Source organism: Mytilus trossulus, chromosome 7, assembly GCF_036588685.1.
Source record: "Mytilus trossulus isolate FHL-02 chromosome 7, PNRI_Mtr1.1.1.hap1, whole genome shotgun sequence".
NCBI lineage: Eukaryota > Metazoa > Mollusca > Bivalvia > Mytilida > Mytilidae > Mytilus > Mytilus trossulus.
Window position 1 is genome coordinate 41,385,606 of NC_086379.1, and position 11,850 is coordinate 41,397,455.

General features: G+C 32.0%; 1 protein-coding gene across 1 annotated transcript; it reads left to right on the plus strand.

Moving 5' to 3' along the window:
• Positions 1-5,549: 5,549 nt before the first annotated feature.
• On the plus strand, positions 5,550-10,960 carry LOC134727043 (uncharacterized). The gene is made up of 6 exons (XM_063591431.1): positions 5,550-5,734; positions 7,192-7,348; positions 7,830-8,284; positions 9,247-9,351; positions 9,955-10,058; positions 10,706-10,960. Exons 1-6 carry the CDS (start codon positions 5,611-5,613, stop codon positions 10,901-10,903), a joined length of 1,143 nt encoding a protein of 380 aa, XP_063447501.1. The 5' UTR covers positions 5,550-5,610; the 3' UTR covers positions 10,904-10,960.
• The last annotated feature ends 890 nt before the right edge of the window (positions 10,961-11,850 follow it).

Here is an 11,850-nt window from a genome sequence, read left to right on the forward strand (position 1 = left end):
TATGTATTTTATTACTTTGCCTATAGTTATTGTTATCTACTGTTAGCTACTGATTGTATTTCATCCGCATGATCTTAAACATATTTTAGCCTTAACCAAAACTGATAATTTTTAAGATAATTTTGCTCTATATGTGAGAGAAAAAGGGCAATATAACGGACTTGTCCTAAAATATAGGAATTTCAATTTTAGATGACTCTTAGAGATTATGGTTTTTACTTAATTTTTTGTCCTATCATTTTAGTTCGAATGTTTATAACAACGAGGCTGTAGCGTGATGCCATCACACTGATCATTCTGACGCAAATTTAAGTTAACATCTGAATTGAAATGATTTCTACTGACAAAAAGTATAACAACGACTAACAATGTTTAATCAGTTCAAGGACAAAAAAACATATTATCTGGAAGAGGTTTTTTTCAGAGCTTTATAAAGAGAGGCAAAGATGCATAGGTGAAAATAAACTGACAATGCCATAGGAGAAATAATAAAAAAGACAAAAAGACAAAAATTATACATAAGACAAAATAGAACACCAACAACTGAGCAACATGATCCCAATCAAAATACGGAGCTGCAATTTTTAGTGTAGACATCGGTGTAAACTGGATAAGGAGAGTAAGAAATAGCTTTGTTTTCTTATTTGAATAAATTTATAAATAATGTGTTTATTCGCATGCCACATCAAAGAAGACACATGAACTACTAAAAAAAACATAACTTTTACGCCCTTTACTTGGATATGACCAAAATCTTCAATAACATATGTTTACACACTGGATGAGAATACAGATAATAATTGTATGACGTAATACAACATTAAAGTCAGAAAAACAAATTATATTTTTTTTTATTCACGGCTATGAACTTATCACAGAGTTATGTGAGAAATATTCATAGTTTTCATTACAACATTTTATTTGAAGGCAACTCTGAGAAATTGAAGGACTTTAGAATGTTTCTTATAAGGGAAAGGATTTCCTCGGGACTTTAAAAAACATGCGACATTTTAAGTGAATTGTCCTCGGCGTTCAGTATTTTTATGATTTTTTTTTCAACCTGGACGATACATGAAACCCATTAAACTTTGATCAATCTCTTGTTAGTGAGTTAAACTTACCTTTCTTTTTTTTACCAGTTTCGTTACAACAATAGTGTATCTACTAATTATCTCAATTATTTATTTTTACAAATTGTTTCTGTTTTGAAATGACATAAATTTTCATCGAGAACTAGCAAAAAGAGAAAATTTACTGTGCAACGATGTGTCTAACCGTAAAAATTTTTAAAAATCTTTTAGAATACATTTTATTTCAATTTACAAACATTTCTTCATCAATTTTTAACAACTACTGAAAAAGTATTTAAGATTTAAAGAAAAGCAAATAAAGCTGAGTAAATTAAAAACTTTGTAGAAAGATTTCTCTTAAATGGAATTAATTCTACTCAAGTTTTCGAAGTACTCAAAGCGTATCTTTGCAAATTACTCTGAATAAATAAAATATTTGAAAACAAATATGACTGCCAAAAACTTTAAAGTAAAATCAACTCATTGTTCCTGCAAATTTGGGTTGCCTTTCAGAAATAGTCATGATTTGTTCAGGAATGTTCATGTTCAATTTTTTGTCATTTATGTTTTTAAAAGGTTCCAATAAACTCATCATAGATACCAGGACTAAATTTAGAATATACGCCATACGCGCGTTTCGTCTACTAAAGACTCATCAATGACGCTCGAATCCAAAAAAGTTTAAAATGCCAAATAAAGTATGAAGTTGAAGAGCATTGAGAAATAAAATTCCTAAAAGTTTTGCCAAATACAGCCAAGTTAATCTATGCCTGAGGCAGAAAAGCCTTAGTATTTCAAAAAATTCAAAAATTTGTAAACAGTAAATTTATAAATATACTGAGAACCAATGAAAACGCAACACTTGGTTTCCAAAAATAAAATTTATATTAGAAATGATATTCTTTCAAAATAAATTGTTCTTGAACATGAACAATTTTAACAATAGATCGATATCAAACAAAAAAGTGTCATTGTCATTTTTCGGGCGCAATAGGTAAACGAAACATCCAATGTCGAATCATAAAACTCACAGTCATAACACAAAATGTTACAACCCCATGGTGCAGCGTAATCTCGACAGCGCCGTTGAATTGATCATCCCGGACGTTTAATGTGATCCCGAGGATGTTTTTCCACTTGTCCCGCAAAGCAAACTTAAGCTGACTTTATGATATTGGTGGTGGTTTTCATCGTCTAAACCATGTCAAATCTAATGCAAACTTTGCTCGATCGGACCAAAATCCGGCGATAAGCATGACTTTTGGCCAAGGCGAGTTCCAAATGTCTATGTAACCACCAATGACAGTTCTTTGTACATAATGAATGGTTTTAGGTCTACAGAATTCGATGTTTACGCCAGACGGCCGTTTAGATGTAAGATTGTGGTGCTCTTTAACAATTTCTGCCCAAATTGTGCTTTTCTGAAATTGATCCAAAGGTTCTACCGTAATCACCATTGAACTCTCGTGACTTTTGGACAGCCACCAGAGTTGATATCGGATAAGTTAAAGACCAAATGTATCGGTCTTGCTGAGCGTTTCTTGTGTTTTGTACCCGGGGATGTGGCTTATCATTAAATGATTCATTTTGGTTGAATTTGTGGATGATTTAGGTTATTGGAGAGGCTACAACTTCAGTCTTCTCGTAATTGTATGCTGCGAATAGCTTCATTTGATCATGCCCAAAACTGCATGTCACAAGTTGTCAGAAAGTCCTGGCATTTACTCAGATGTTTATTGCAGTTTCTTAACAATAAGGGCGGGAAAATTCATGACATTAGCCAAGCTTTAAATGACAATATCGTGACGATGGTGCGTATGTTGAAAAGCAGTGAACTCGGTTTATGTCCGTTCAAAATAACCCTTACTTCACATTTGTTCCAAAAATCACTCAACCGTAAAGTTATCGATACTTGTCTTAAAAGTCATTTTCAACCAACTATACAAATTTCTAATATAAGTAAAATAAAAATTATAAGATTTTTTTGTAAAATAAAAGTGTTGCGTTTTCATTGGCACTCAGTATATAACCATATCAATGACAATTCATGTCAGCACAAAAAGTGTTGACTACTGGGATTGTGATACCCTCGGGGAAATAAAACTCCACCAGCAGTGGCATCGACCCAGTGGATGTAAATAAACTCATCATAGATACCAAATGATGTTAAGATATGCATCGTTAAGGGCAATCACAATCTCTCTAAGAATTTATGTATTGGTCTCCATGTTTGGTTCAAAATATGTTTTGCTATGACTCGGACCCTGTTCAGGTCCCGTTAGTTTTATAGAAAAATATTAGGTTTACATGTATAAAAATCCGTTTAGAGTTGTTTACACTATACACCAAAAAATTACATATAGAATTTAAAAGTTCTTTTTCTCATATTTTTTTTTTTAATAAACTATTTCGAAATTCGTAATGACAAAGCCTTTCATAACTACGGAAATGGTTTTTGCACATTACTAGAGGTTCAACAATGACATTTAGTTGCTTACATTAAAAAGAAGATGTGTTACGATTGCCAATAAAACAATTGTCCATAGGAGACAAAAATGACACAGATTTTAACAATTATAGGTTACCATACGGCCTTTTTCAGTTGCATTTTTATGATTATGATGGATAAATGTATCATTTGCAACCAGGACCAATTCCCATTATACTATGTAGAGTTCCGAGATACCCTTTGACTTAACGTTTCGCTTTATATGTTGCCTTCCAGTTATTAATCCAGACTTCATTGACTACGTATATAAGTTCATTCTTTTAGACTTAAAACAAATCATACTACGTAATATTATAGTACTTTCTAGTTGATGACTTATACTCGTATTCTATATATTAGCAATTAGGTTTGAGATTGATAAGTTTGAAGACATGTTGAACTCTCATTTATAATACAAGTTAATTATGAGAGCACATTCAAGCAGCATATCAAACTTTTGGTATCTTCTAAATACTTTTCTTGTCATGATTGTGATTGTCTTATGTAGAAATCTTTATTTTATAAATAGGAGTAATGGTGATTTAGAAAAGATGGACTTATTCCTGTGTCTTAACGCTTGGTTTGACATTCTTCAGTATTTTCAACTTTGCGTTGCAACCGAAAAAGAGGAAATACAAGTACCTAAATATAACAATAGTTTTAGAGTAACAAAATAGTACTGAATATTAAAAGTAGATTTCCAGTACTACAAATTTTAAGCACAGAAATAGTATCTATGCAAAAGTAGCAGTGTAGTTACTGTACAGACTACTTATATAAGTCATCTCAGAGTAATTTAAAAAAAAACAAAAAACGTACAATTAAAGAACTTTGTCAATATATTTGTGTGAAATGCTTAAAATATTCTTGTTGATCTTGTTTTTTTTTGTTCTATGCTTTTGTTTGCTTTATTGTTTTTTTAACTGTATTTTATGTTTTACATACAATAAAGATCAGTTATTTACTGTTACAGTAGTCTGTGTTGCATTTTAAAGAAATAAGAAAAATATAGAAAATGAGCTTAGCCGAGTCGCAGTAGGCAATGTTAAGCTGCGACACTAGAAGGGACATATGATATGACTACTGTTATTAACCTGTACTGGTTCTAGATCCAAAACAACTCTAAAACAAACAATTTATAAGTAAGAGGATAACCTCCAGTTTTTTGGTGGAGTTCATGTTGCGTAGTCTTTATCTTTCTATGTTGTGTTTGTGTACTATTATTTGCCTGTTTGTTTTTTGTCATTTTAAGCAATGGTGTTATTAGTTTATTTTCGATTTATGAGTTTGACTGTTCCTCTGGTATCTTTCGCCCCTCTTCTCTGTTTTTTTTTGTTTGTTCATTAACTGCTGAGATCCCATTTCCCCCCCAATAAAAACGTATTGATGATAGAAAATGTATAGTCCATATAGGCTTTTAAATTTGATTCTATAGTAAATTTAAAACACTCAAATATACAACATATTCGTTTTTCTTCTCAATTACTATCAAATTTACATACACGATTTGATGACGTAATTATTCTTCCCGCAAATTTGGAATATTATTATTACTTTTTTGCAACAGGCTGCCACAGTTAGATGTATCTTTTTTTGCTTCTGCTTCTATTCCCTAATAGAATCAGATGTGATGGAGAATATACAGAAAGTTATATTTTTTTCTCTTATGAAATACACTTTTAAAGCTATTAGTTTGTCATTACCTTCACCTTCTAGATAATTCTCATACGATCTTTTCGAAATATATATAGGAGGATGACCCGAATAACTTGTGCACATTTGTTTCCTCGTTAGGGCAATATAATTGTAAATGATTAGTTTTTCGACAATTCATCTTAAGTTTTACATTGTCTGAAATTTTACAAACAAAAAATTATGTGAAAAGTTTTGACAGCTTATATACATAAGTAAACAACTTATCATGCAACAAAACAACCGCATGTTTTAATTCTGTGAATGTTCATTAATTTTGAAGGTATAAAACACACAGAGCTTCAAGTTATGTACTTTAGCCTCTAGATTTAAGTGACTGTGCAAACTATAACTTTTACGATGACTTCAATCTCAGTGTATCTATTTTGTTTTTGTTTTCTTTCCTTCTCGTTAACTTTCGTGGAATGCAGAAATAACCTCAGAGCAATAAATGTTGCGGAACTTGATGTTAACATTGTCAAAAGTAAGTTAAGATTAATATTTTACAAACTGCATTTAAATTTGATCTCACTGTTTGTAGAAATTCAACATACAAAATACTTCAAAAATCATATCATCAAGAATACAAGTACTTTAAATGTCTGTTCCTACTTACGGAATATCTTTGATGTTTTGCCTTTAAAGAACTTTAATGATGATTTTGACGAGGATGATAAATGACTATTTAACGTTAACTACAAATTGTTTTGTAAAATATTTGTTTGTTATGACAGTGATTACGATTATAACACATTGCTAACTGCTGTACCCCTATTTTTGACAATTTCGTTGTCATTATATGTGACTGTTATACAAGTGAGAGGTTTGGCTAGCTATAAAACCAGATTGTATCCACCATTTTCTGCATATGAAAATGCCGGTAACAATTCAGGAATATGACAGTGGGTATGAATTCGTGTTATGTGTTTGAGCTTTTGGTTTTGCCATTCGATTAGGGTCTTTCCGTTTTGAATTTCTTCTCGATATTTTGTTTTTTAAACGTTTTAAATGCATATTCGAGAGGATTATAAACGATGAGTTAATACCCTGATTGTACTACTGAGTTGGATTTGTAACGTGTTACTTCACATGATGAAATCCGACTAGGAGACATTGCATACACATTATTCTGACCCCACGCCGATCATTCTTGGGTCTTACTCCTTAATCCCGCGCGTTTATTTATCAAGTTAGGTATTTTACTTGTTGGTGTAAGAAATTATTTTCCCTATAATGAAACTCCATAAGAAACCTAAAAAGTTATCAAAGTTACCAGGATGATAATTGAATACGCCAGACGCGCGTTTCGTCTTCATAAGATAAAAAAAAGTTACAAAGCCAAAAAAGTACAAAGTTGAAGAGCATGGAGGACCCACAAATTTTAAATGTTGTGCCAAATACGGCTAAGGTAAATTTATAAAGAACACAAAAAACTAGGGACACCAAGAAAATCAAATATCAGGTGAGATAATTTATGCAGGAACTATCAAGTACAATTAAATAATCGTAGACAGCTTAAAAGTTACAGTTAAAATCATGCCACCACGACAGTCCTACAGCAACGGCAACAACTAAGGGAAGTAATAATTAAAAAGAAACATAGTATACTGCTCATGAAACAGTTGTGTCAAGGAAAAGAGTTTTATTCTGGTATGCTTGGGGCAGAAATTGCAGTGCATGAAAAAAAAATAAACCAGGAGTAGATTTGTCAAAATCGGGTTAAAAGTCAATTTGGTCAGAGAGAATTGCAACTTTACAAAGCAAGTGAAGTCAGGTTGTAAATGGCATCAAATACACAGTATGGTAATCTGCGGTTTATCAAGGTATTAGAAGAACACTTGATCAAATCATTGCTACTTTCCTATTACAATAATTTTATGATCCGATAAGGATTAAAGTGATTAAAAAGAAAATGTTAGTACGTTTAGCTTGAATTTTCAGGTATTGACAAGGAAGCTCGGAAACAGTTGTTGTTTCTGATTGCAAATCGCTTAAATGATACTGTATCTACACAATCTGTTTTGGCGGGAAACTGCCAAAATAAACTAAACAGTACAATAAATGGATGTTCTACCTGCAAAACAGATCTGTGTGCTAAGTAAGTTATGTACAATTAAAGGTTATCATGCTAAAGATAATGAGATAAATCAGCAAATTCTGAAACAACGACAACAAGAATGATGCTGCCACTGTTTCAGAGTTTGATAAATTAGAGGCAATAGTATTTCAAATCTCAAAAACACAATGCAAAGATACAAATTAATGTAAAAACAAAGCATGCGCAATTCAGAATTTGTCAACAAAACGTTTATGCATACAATGCCCGCCATGACAAGGATAAAATTCGAATTTCACAGTCCAGGCTATGTGTAAATTTCTCCACAAATCTATGTCTTCCATGAATTATTTCTAAATATTAGCAGCGTTTCTCTGCTAAGTAAGAACTTAAGGGGTAGTTAGGTTTAAGGCGTTTTTAATAACTGATACCTATTGCCAGAAAATCACGTATATATTACATATCAGGAAGGCACAATTTAACATAAATGCTAAATTTGTTATTTTAATTGATTTTGTTTTAGCGTACAAATTCCATCTTTTTCTGAGGAAGTGCTTAGTAAAATTTCAATAGCCAATTACCGTCCGGTAACCTACGCCGGAGAGGTAATGAAGGAAATTGCACAATGGGCAGTTGGAGCTAAAGACTTCTTTGGGTATCGATTGGGTCCGTTTCTTGAAAACATAGGAGATGATCTGATAGAAGTTGCTAAGGTGCTTATAAAAGGCGGGAAATATATAGCATCACCTGCTGCTGAAGCGTTCCGGTCACTTGGAGGATCAATTACGAAAGCCGGAAGGGAGATAATTCAAGCTGTAAAGGGGGATGTAAACAATATTATAGTCAATTTAAAGGGGCTTATTGGTAAGCCTTTCGAAGACTTTGAAAATACATTGAACACAGTTCGTCAGATAGTATCAGAAAAAGCACCTGTCGTTATAGATGCTATAAAAGATGCAGTCTTACCTGTTTGGGAAAGTAAGTTTTCAATTGAAAATATATTCAAATTAGTGCCAATCTCTTTTTGTAATCTTTATACAATTTTTGTAAGACAATAAGGCAATAAGATTTCTAGAATGAATTACATTGTGTATAACCTGCTTTGTTACCAACTGTGCCTTGGTACTGGCTTAAAAATATGAATACTGTCTTTTGTGAAACTTGCTGTTATGGAATATTAAAATCACTGGAAATCTTGGAATCTCACAGTGGCATTTAGTTCCGTTTTATCAGCCTTATCATTGTTTTAATTTCAAACATTGAATACTACATAAAGTGCATTAAAATGGGTTTCAATAATGATATCATAACTGAAAAATGAGACTAATGACAATCATTAAGGAAAAGTTAGTATGTTTCTTTAGTACGTTTTACCCTTCCGCTAAATTGAGATCATTACCAGCTTTTTGTGGTGTTCCTACTGTTTATTCCATAGTGTTTGTCTAGATGTGATTTGACTCTATTTGTGGCAGGGTGTTGTATGTCCGTCTATGGCTTATGTTACTAATTTCCGTTCTTTTAACACATACTGACTCTGCAGAAAGGAATAATTTACATCCTCCTTACATTTCTCTATCTGCCGCCGTCATCCATGAGGACAATTACAACAATACATTAAAAGATAAAATATATTCCACGTGTACACAGTGTTACCTCAAATACATTATGCTATTATTTAAATAAAGAAAAAAGTAATTAAAATATTGTAAAGACTTAATTTGTTTTGTGTTGTTTTAAAAAAACATTTCTCTGACATAGTAGTATTTATACACCAAAAAATAGACGCATAACAAAAGTGAAATGTAAGTTCACCGGAACATAGATATTTGAAACAATTTTCTTAAAACGACCGCAATAGACGAGACGGGTGCATCTGTGTGTAGTACTTATAAAATATATCAGAACTACCAAAACATCATGAATGCATGAATTTCTTTTAGGGACACTAGGAAAGCTGTTCAGGAGAAAACGTTGTGTATCATCTTGTTTGTCTTGTGAGAAATTGAACGATAAGAAATACACAATAAGTTGGATCATTGAGTCAGGTAGGTATCTGTTTCGATTAGTTTACAAATGTAAGGAGAAAAACGTTATATAACTTCCTTTTCAAATAATTTAGGATCTTACTAAAATTACTCTTTACATTTCTTTTGCGTATTTTCTGAAAATAAATTGTAATTGCTATTATTATGTTTTTATCATGGTTAAATGTCTTAAACTGAAGGTTTGTCCGGATCCATTGAATACAAAATGTGAGTTAATATCATCAGAACCAGTCTAAGTATTTCCTCTAAAAGACGTGATATGAGAGTAACGTTCATAGTGTGTAATTTTGAAAAATCAAAGCTGACTACATTATTCTAAGTTATAGTGTTGTTCTGTATAAAGAAAAAGCACACTAATATTCTTATAAAAGTGAAGGAATTTCGAGCTGAGGCTTACATGAAATTTTCACTACATTTATAATACAAATAGCAAACAATAAACTTGCATCTAAAAAAATAAAATCGTCATATTTATATCTAGCCTTTGCAATGAAGCCTTTAAATACCATAAGTAATGCTTATCAGAAAATATAGCTTGGTGAAAAATTTTGCAATCATATTGAATGTCAAAACCTTTGATCATAAATGTGCTTTTTATCGTAGTTTGTGGTTCAGATACAGCAAGACAAAAGAATAAAGAAATGGCTGAAATAACATTCCTAAAAGACATGTACACTAAAATAAAAGACCACGAACTGATAACAAAGGTATGCACTTACAGTTTATGTTATCATACACGTTGTCTCTTCCTATTTTTTACTGCACAGTTTCGTCAAAGAATGTAGATATTGGAATTTCAAAATTTATTATCAAAGATACAGCTTTTGAAGGCTTATAATTTAGTACGCCAGACGCGTGTTTCGTCTACAAACGACTCATCAATGACGCTCAGATCAAATTAGTTAGAAAGCCAAACAAGTACAAAAATAAAGAGCATTGAGGACCAAAACTTCAACAAAAGTTTGGGTTAATACGGCTACGGTATTTAAATCTTTCCCTGGGAAGGGAAAATCCTTAGTTTTTCGAATATTTCCACTTTTGAAAACAGTAAGTTTATAAAAATGACCATTTAATTGATATTCATGAAAACACCAAAGTCATGACTACTGGGCTTGTGATACTCTCGTGTACAAAACGTCCACCAGCAATGGCATTGACACAGTGGTGTCAATAATTATCAAAGATACAAGAAGTATTATTTAATATGCCAGCCACACATTTCGTCTACATAAGACTCAAAAGGGACGCTCAGATCAAAATAGTTAAAACTATATTTTCCTATATCTATATATTGTGTAGACAAGGAATAAAAGATTTCTAAACAGATGGTAACTCATTTTATTTCAAATTTCAGATTGAGTATGATTTGTCTTCAAATGCATGGAGTGGACTTATGATTTACATGGACACATTTGCCTCGATCGGAGGGAAACTGGTGCAACAGATAACGGGTGACCTGGACATTTCTGCACCCGTAAGAACAGGGTGGTCGATAGCACAACAAATATTTGATGCAGAAATAGAAAATAGGCAATCAAGCACGACAGTCTGATGACTATGACGTTTTAAGGACACATTCTTATTATATCCTCTCATATTGCTTTTATGAATAAAGTTTTGGCTTTTTGTTACTATCTATTTTATCAATTTGTCTTCTGTCATTGTTATCTATTGATAGCTTCATTCTTTTTCATCAACACTATCTTCGAAATATCTTAGTCGTAACTAATACTGATAAAGTTGATTTTTCTCGATATGCGCATTTACAGTGTGATCTAAAGACATTTTCTATGTGTCGAATTTTAAATTCTAATGTGGCATTATATTGCCAATAGATATAATTTAAAACTAAGGAATGGGTCTCCCTTTTGCAAGGATCTGGTTTATTGCCCACCTTTGGTTGTACCTTTTATATCTTTTTGAATTAAGGCTATTCATCTTTTTAAGTTTTTGATTTTCAAATAATAACTGAAGTTACATTTATTATCGAAATGTGCATCTGGTCCAAAATAAAAATGGTAACGTAAATGTTATAACTATCACTGGGTCGATGCCTCTGCTGGTGGACTGTTAGCCACTGTATACCAGCCCAGTAACCAGTATTCCCGTACTGCCAGGAAAATACGGATTTGGTTGTTTTTAAATTTAGCTTTTACAAAAATTATTTTAAATTGAATTGTATCTCCCTCATGCAAAGCTCTGATTTAACTATACTGTTTGTACTATTTTGGATAATTATATACAATAGATCTTTATCTTTTAAATAAGCTTTAAACTCGCAAATTTTTCGACCTCTAGCATCGCCAAAGAGACATTTATTGTCGAAATACGCATTTGGTGCTGAACAAATTTGTACTTTTGACGTTATTCATAGTTCTCGTTTACACATTTTATTTAAATCTTTCAAACATTAATACTAAATATTTCGTAAAGTATGTGTTCCCACTATGACGTAACAGTACACGAGACATATTCATTCGATTTGGAGATAAGTCATAA

Excerpts from the sequence above, each read along its gene's own strand:
- LOC134727043 (XM_063591431.1), top strand. The coding sequence starts at position 5,611 with ATGACTTCAATCTCAGTGTATCTATTTTGTTTTTGTTTTCTTTCCTTC. Across the intron at positions 8,285-9,246 it reads AGTCTTACCTGTTTGGGAAA|GGACACTAGGAAAGCTGTTC; the intron begins GTAAGTTTTCAA and ends AATTTCTTTTAG. Across the intron at positions 9,352-9,954 it reads AAGTTGGATCATTGAGTCAG|TTTGTGGTTCAGATACAGCA; the intron begins GTAGGTATCTGT and ends TTTTTATCGTAG.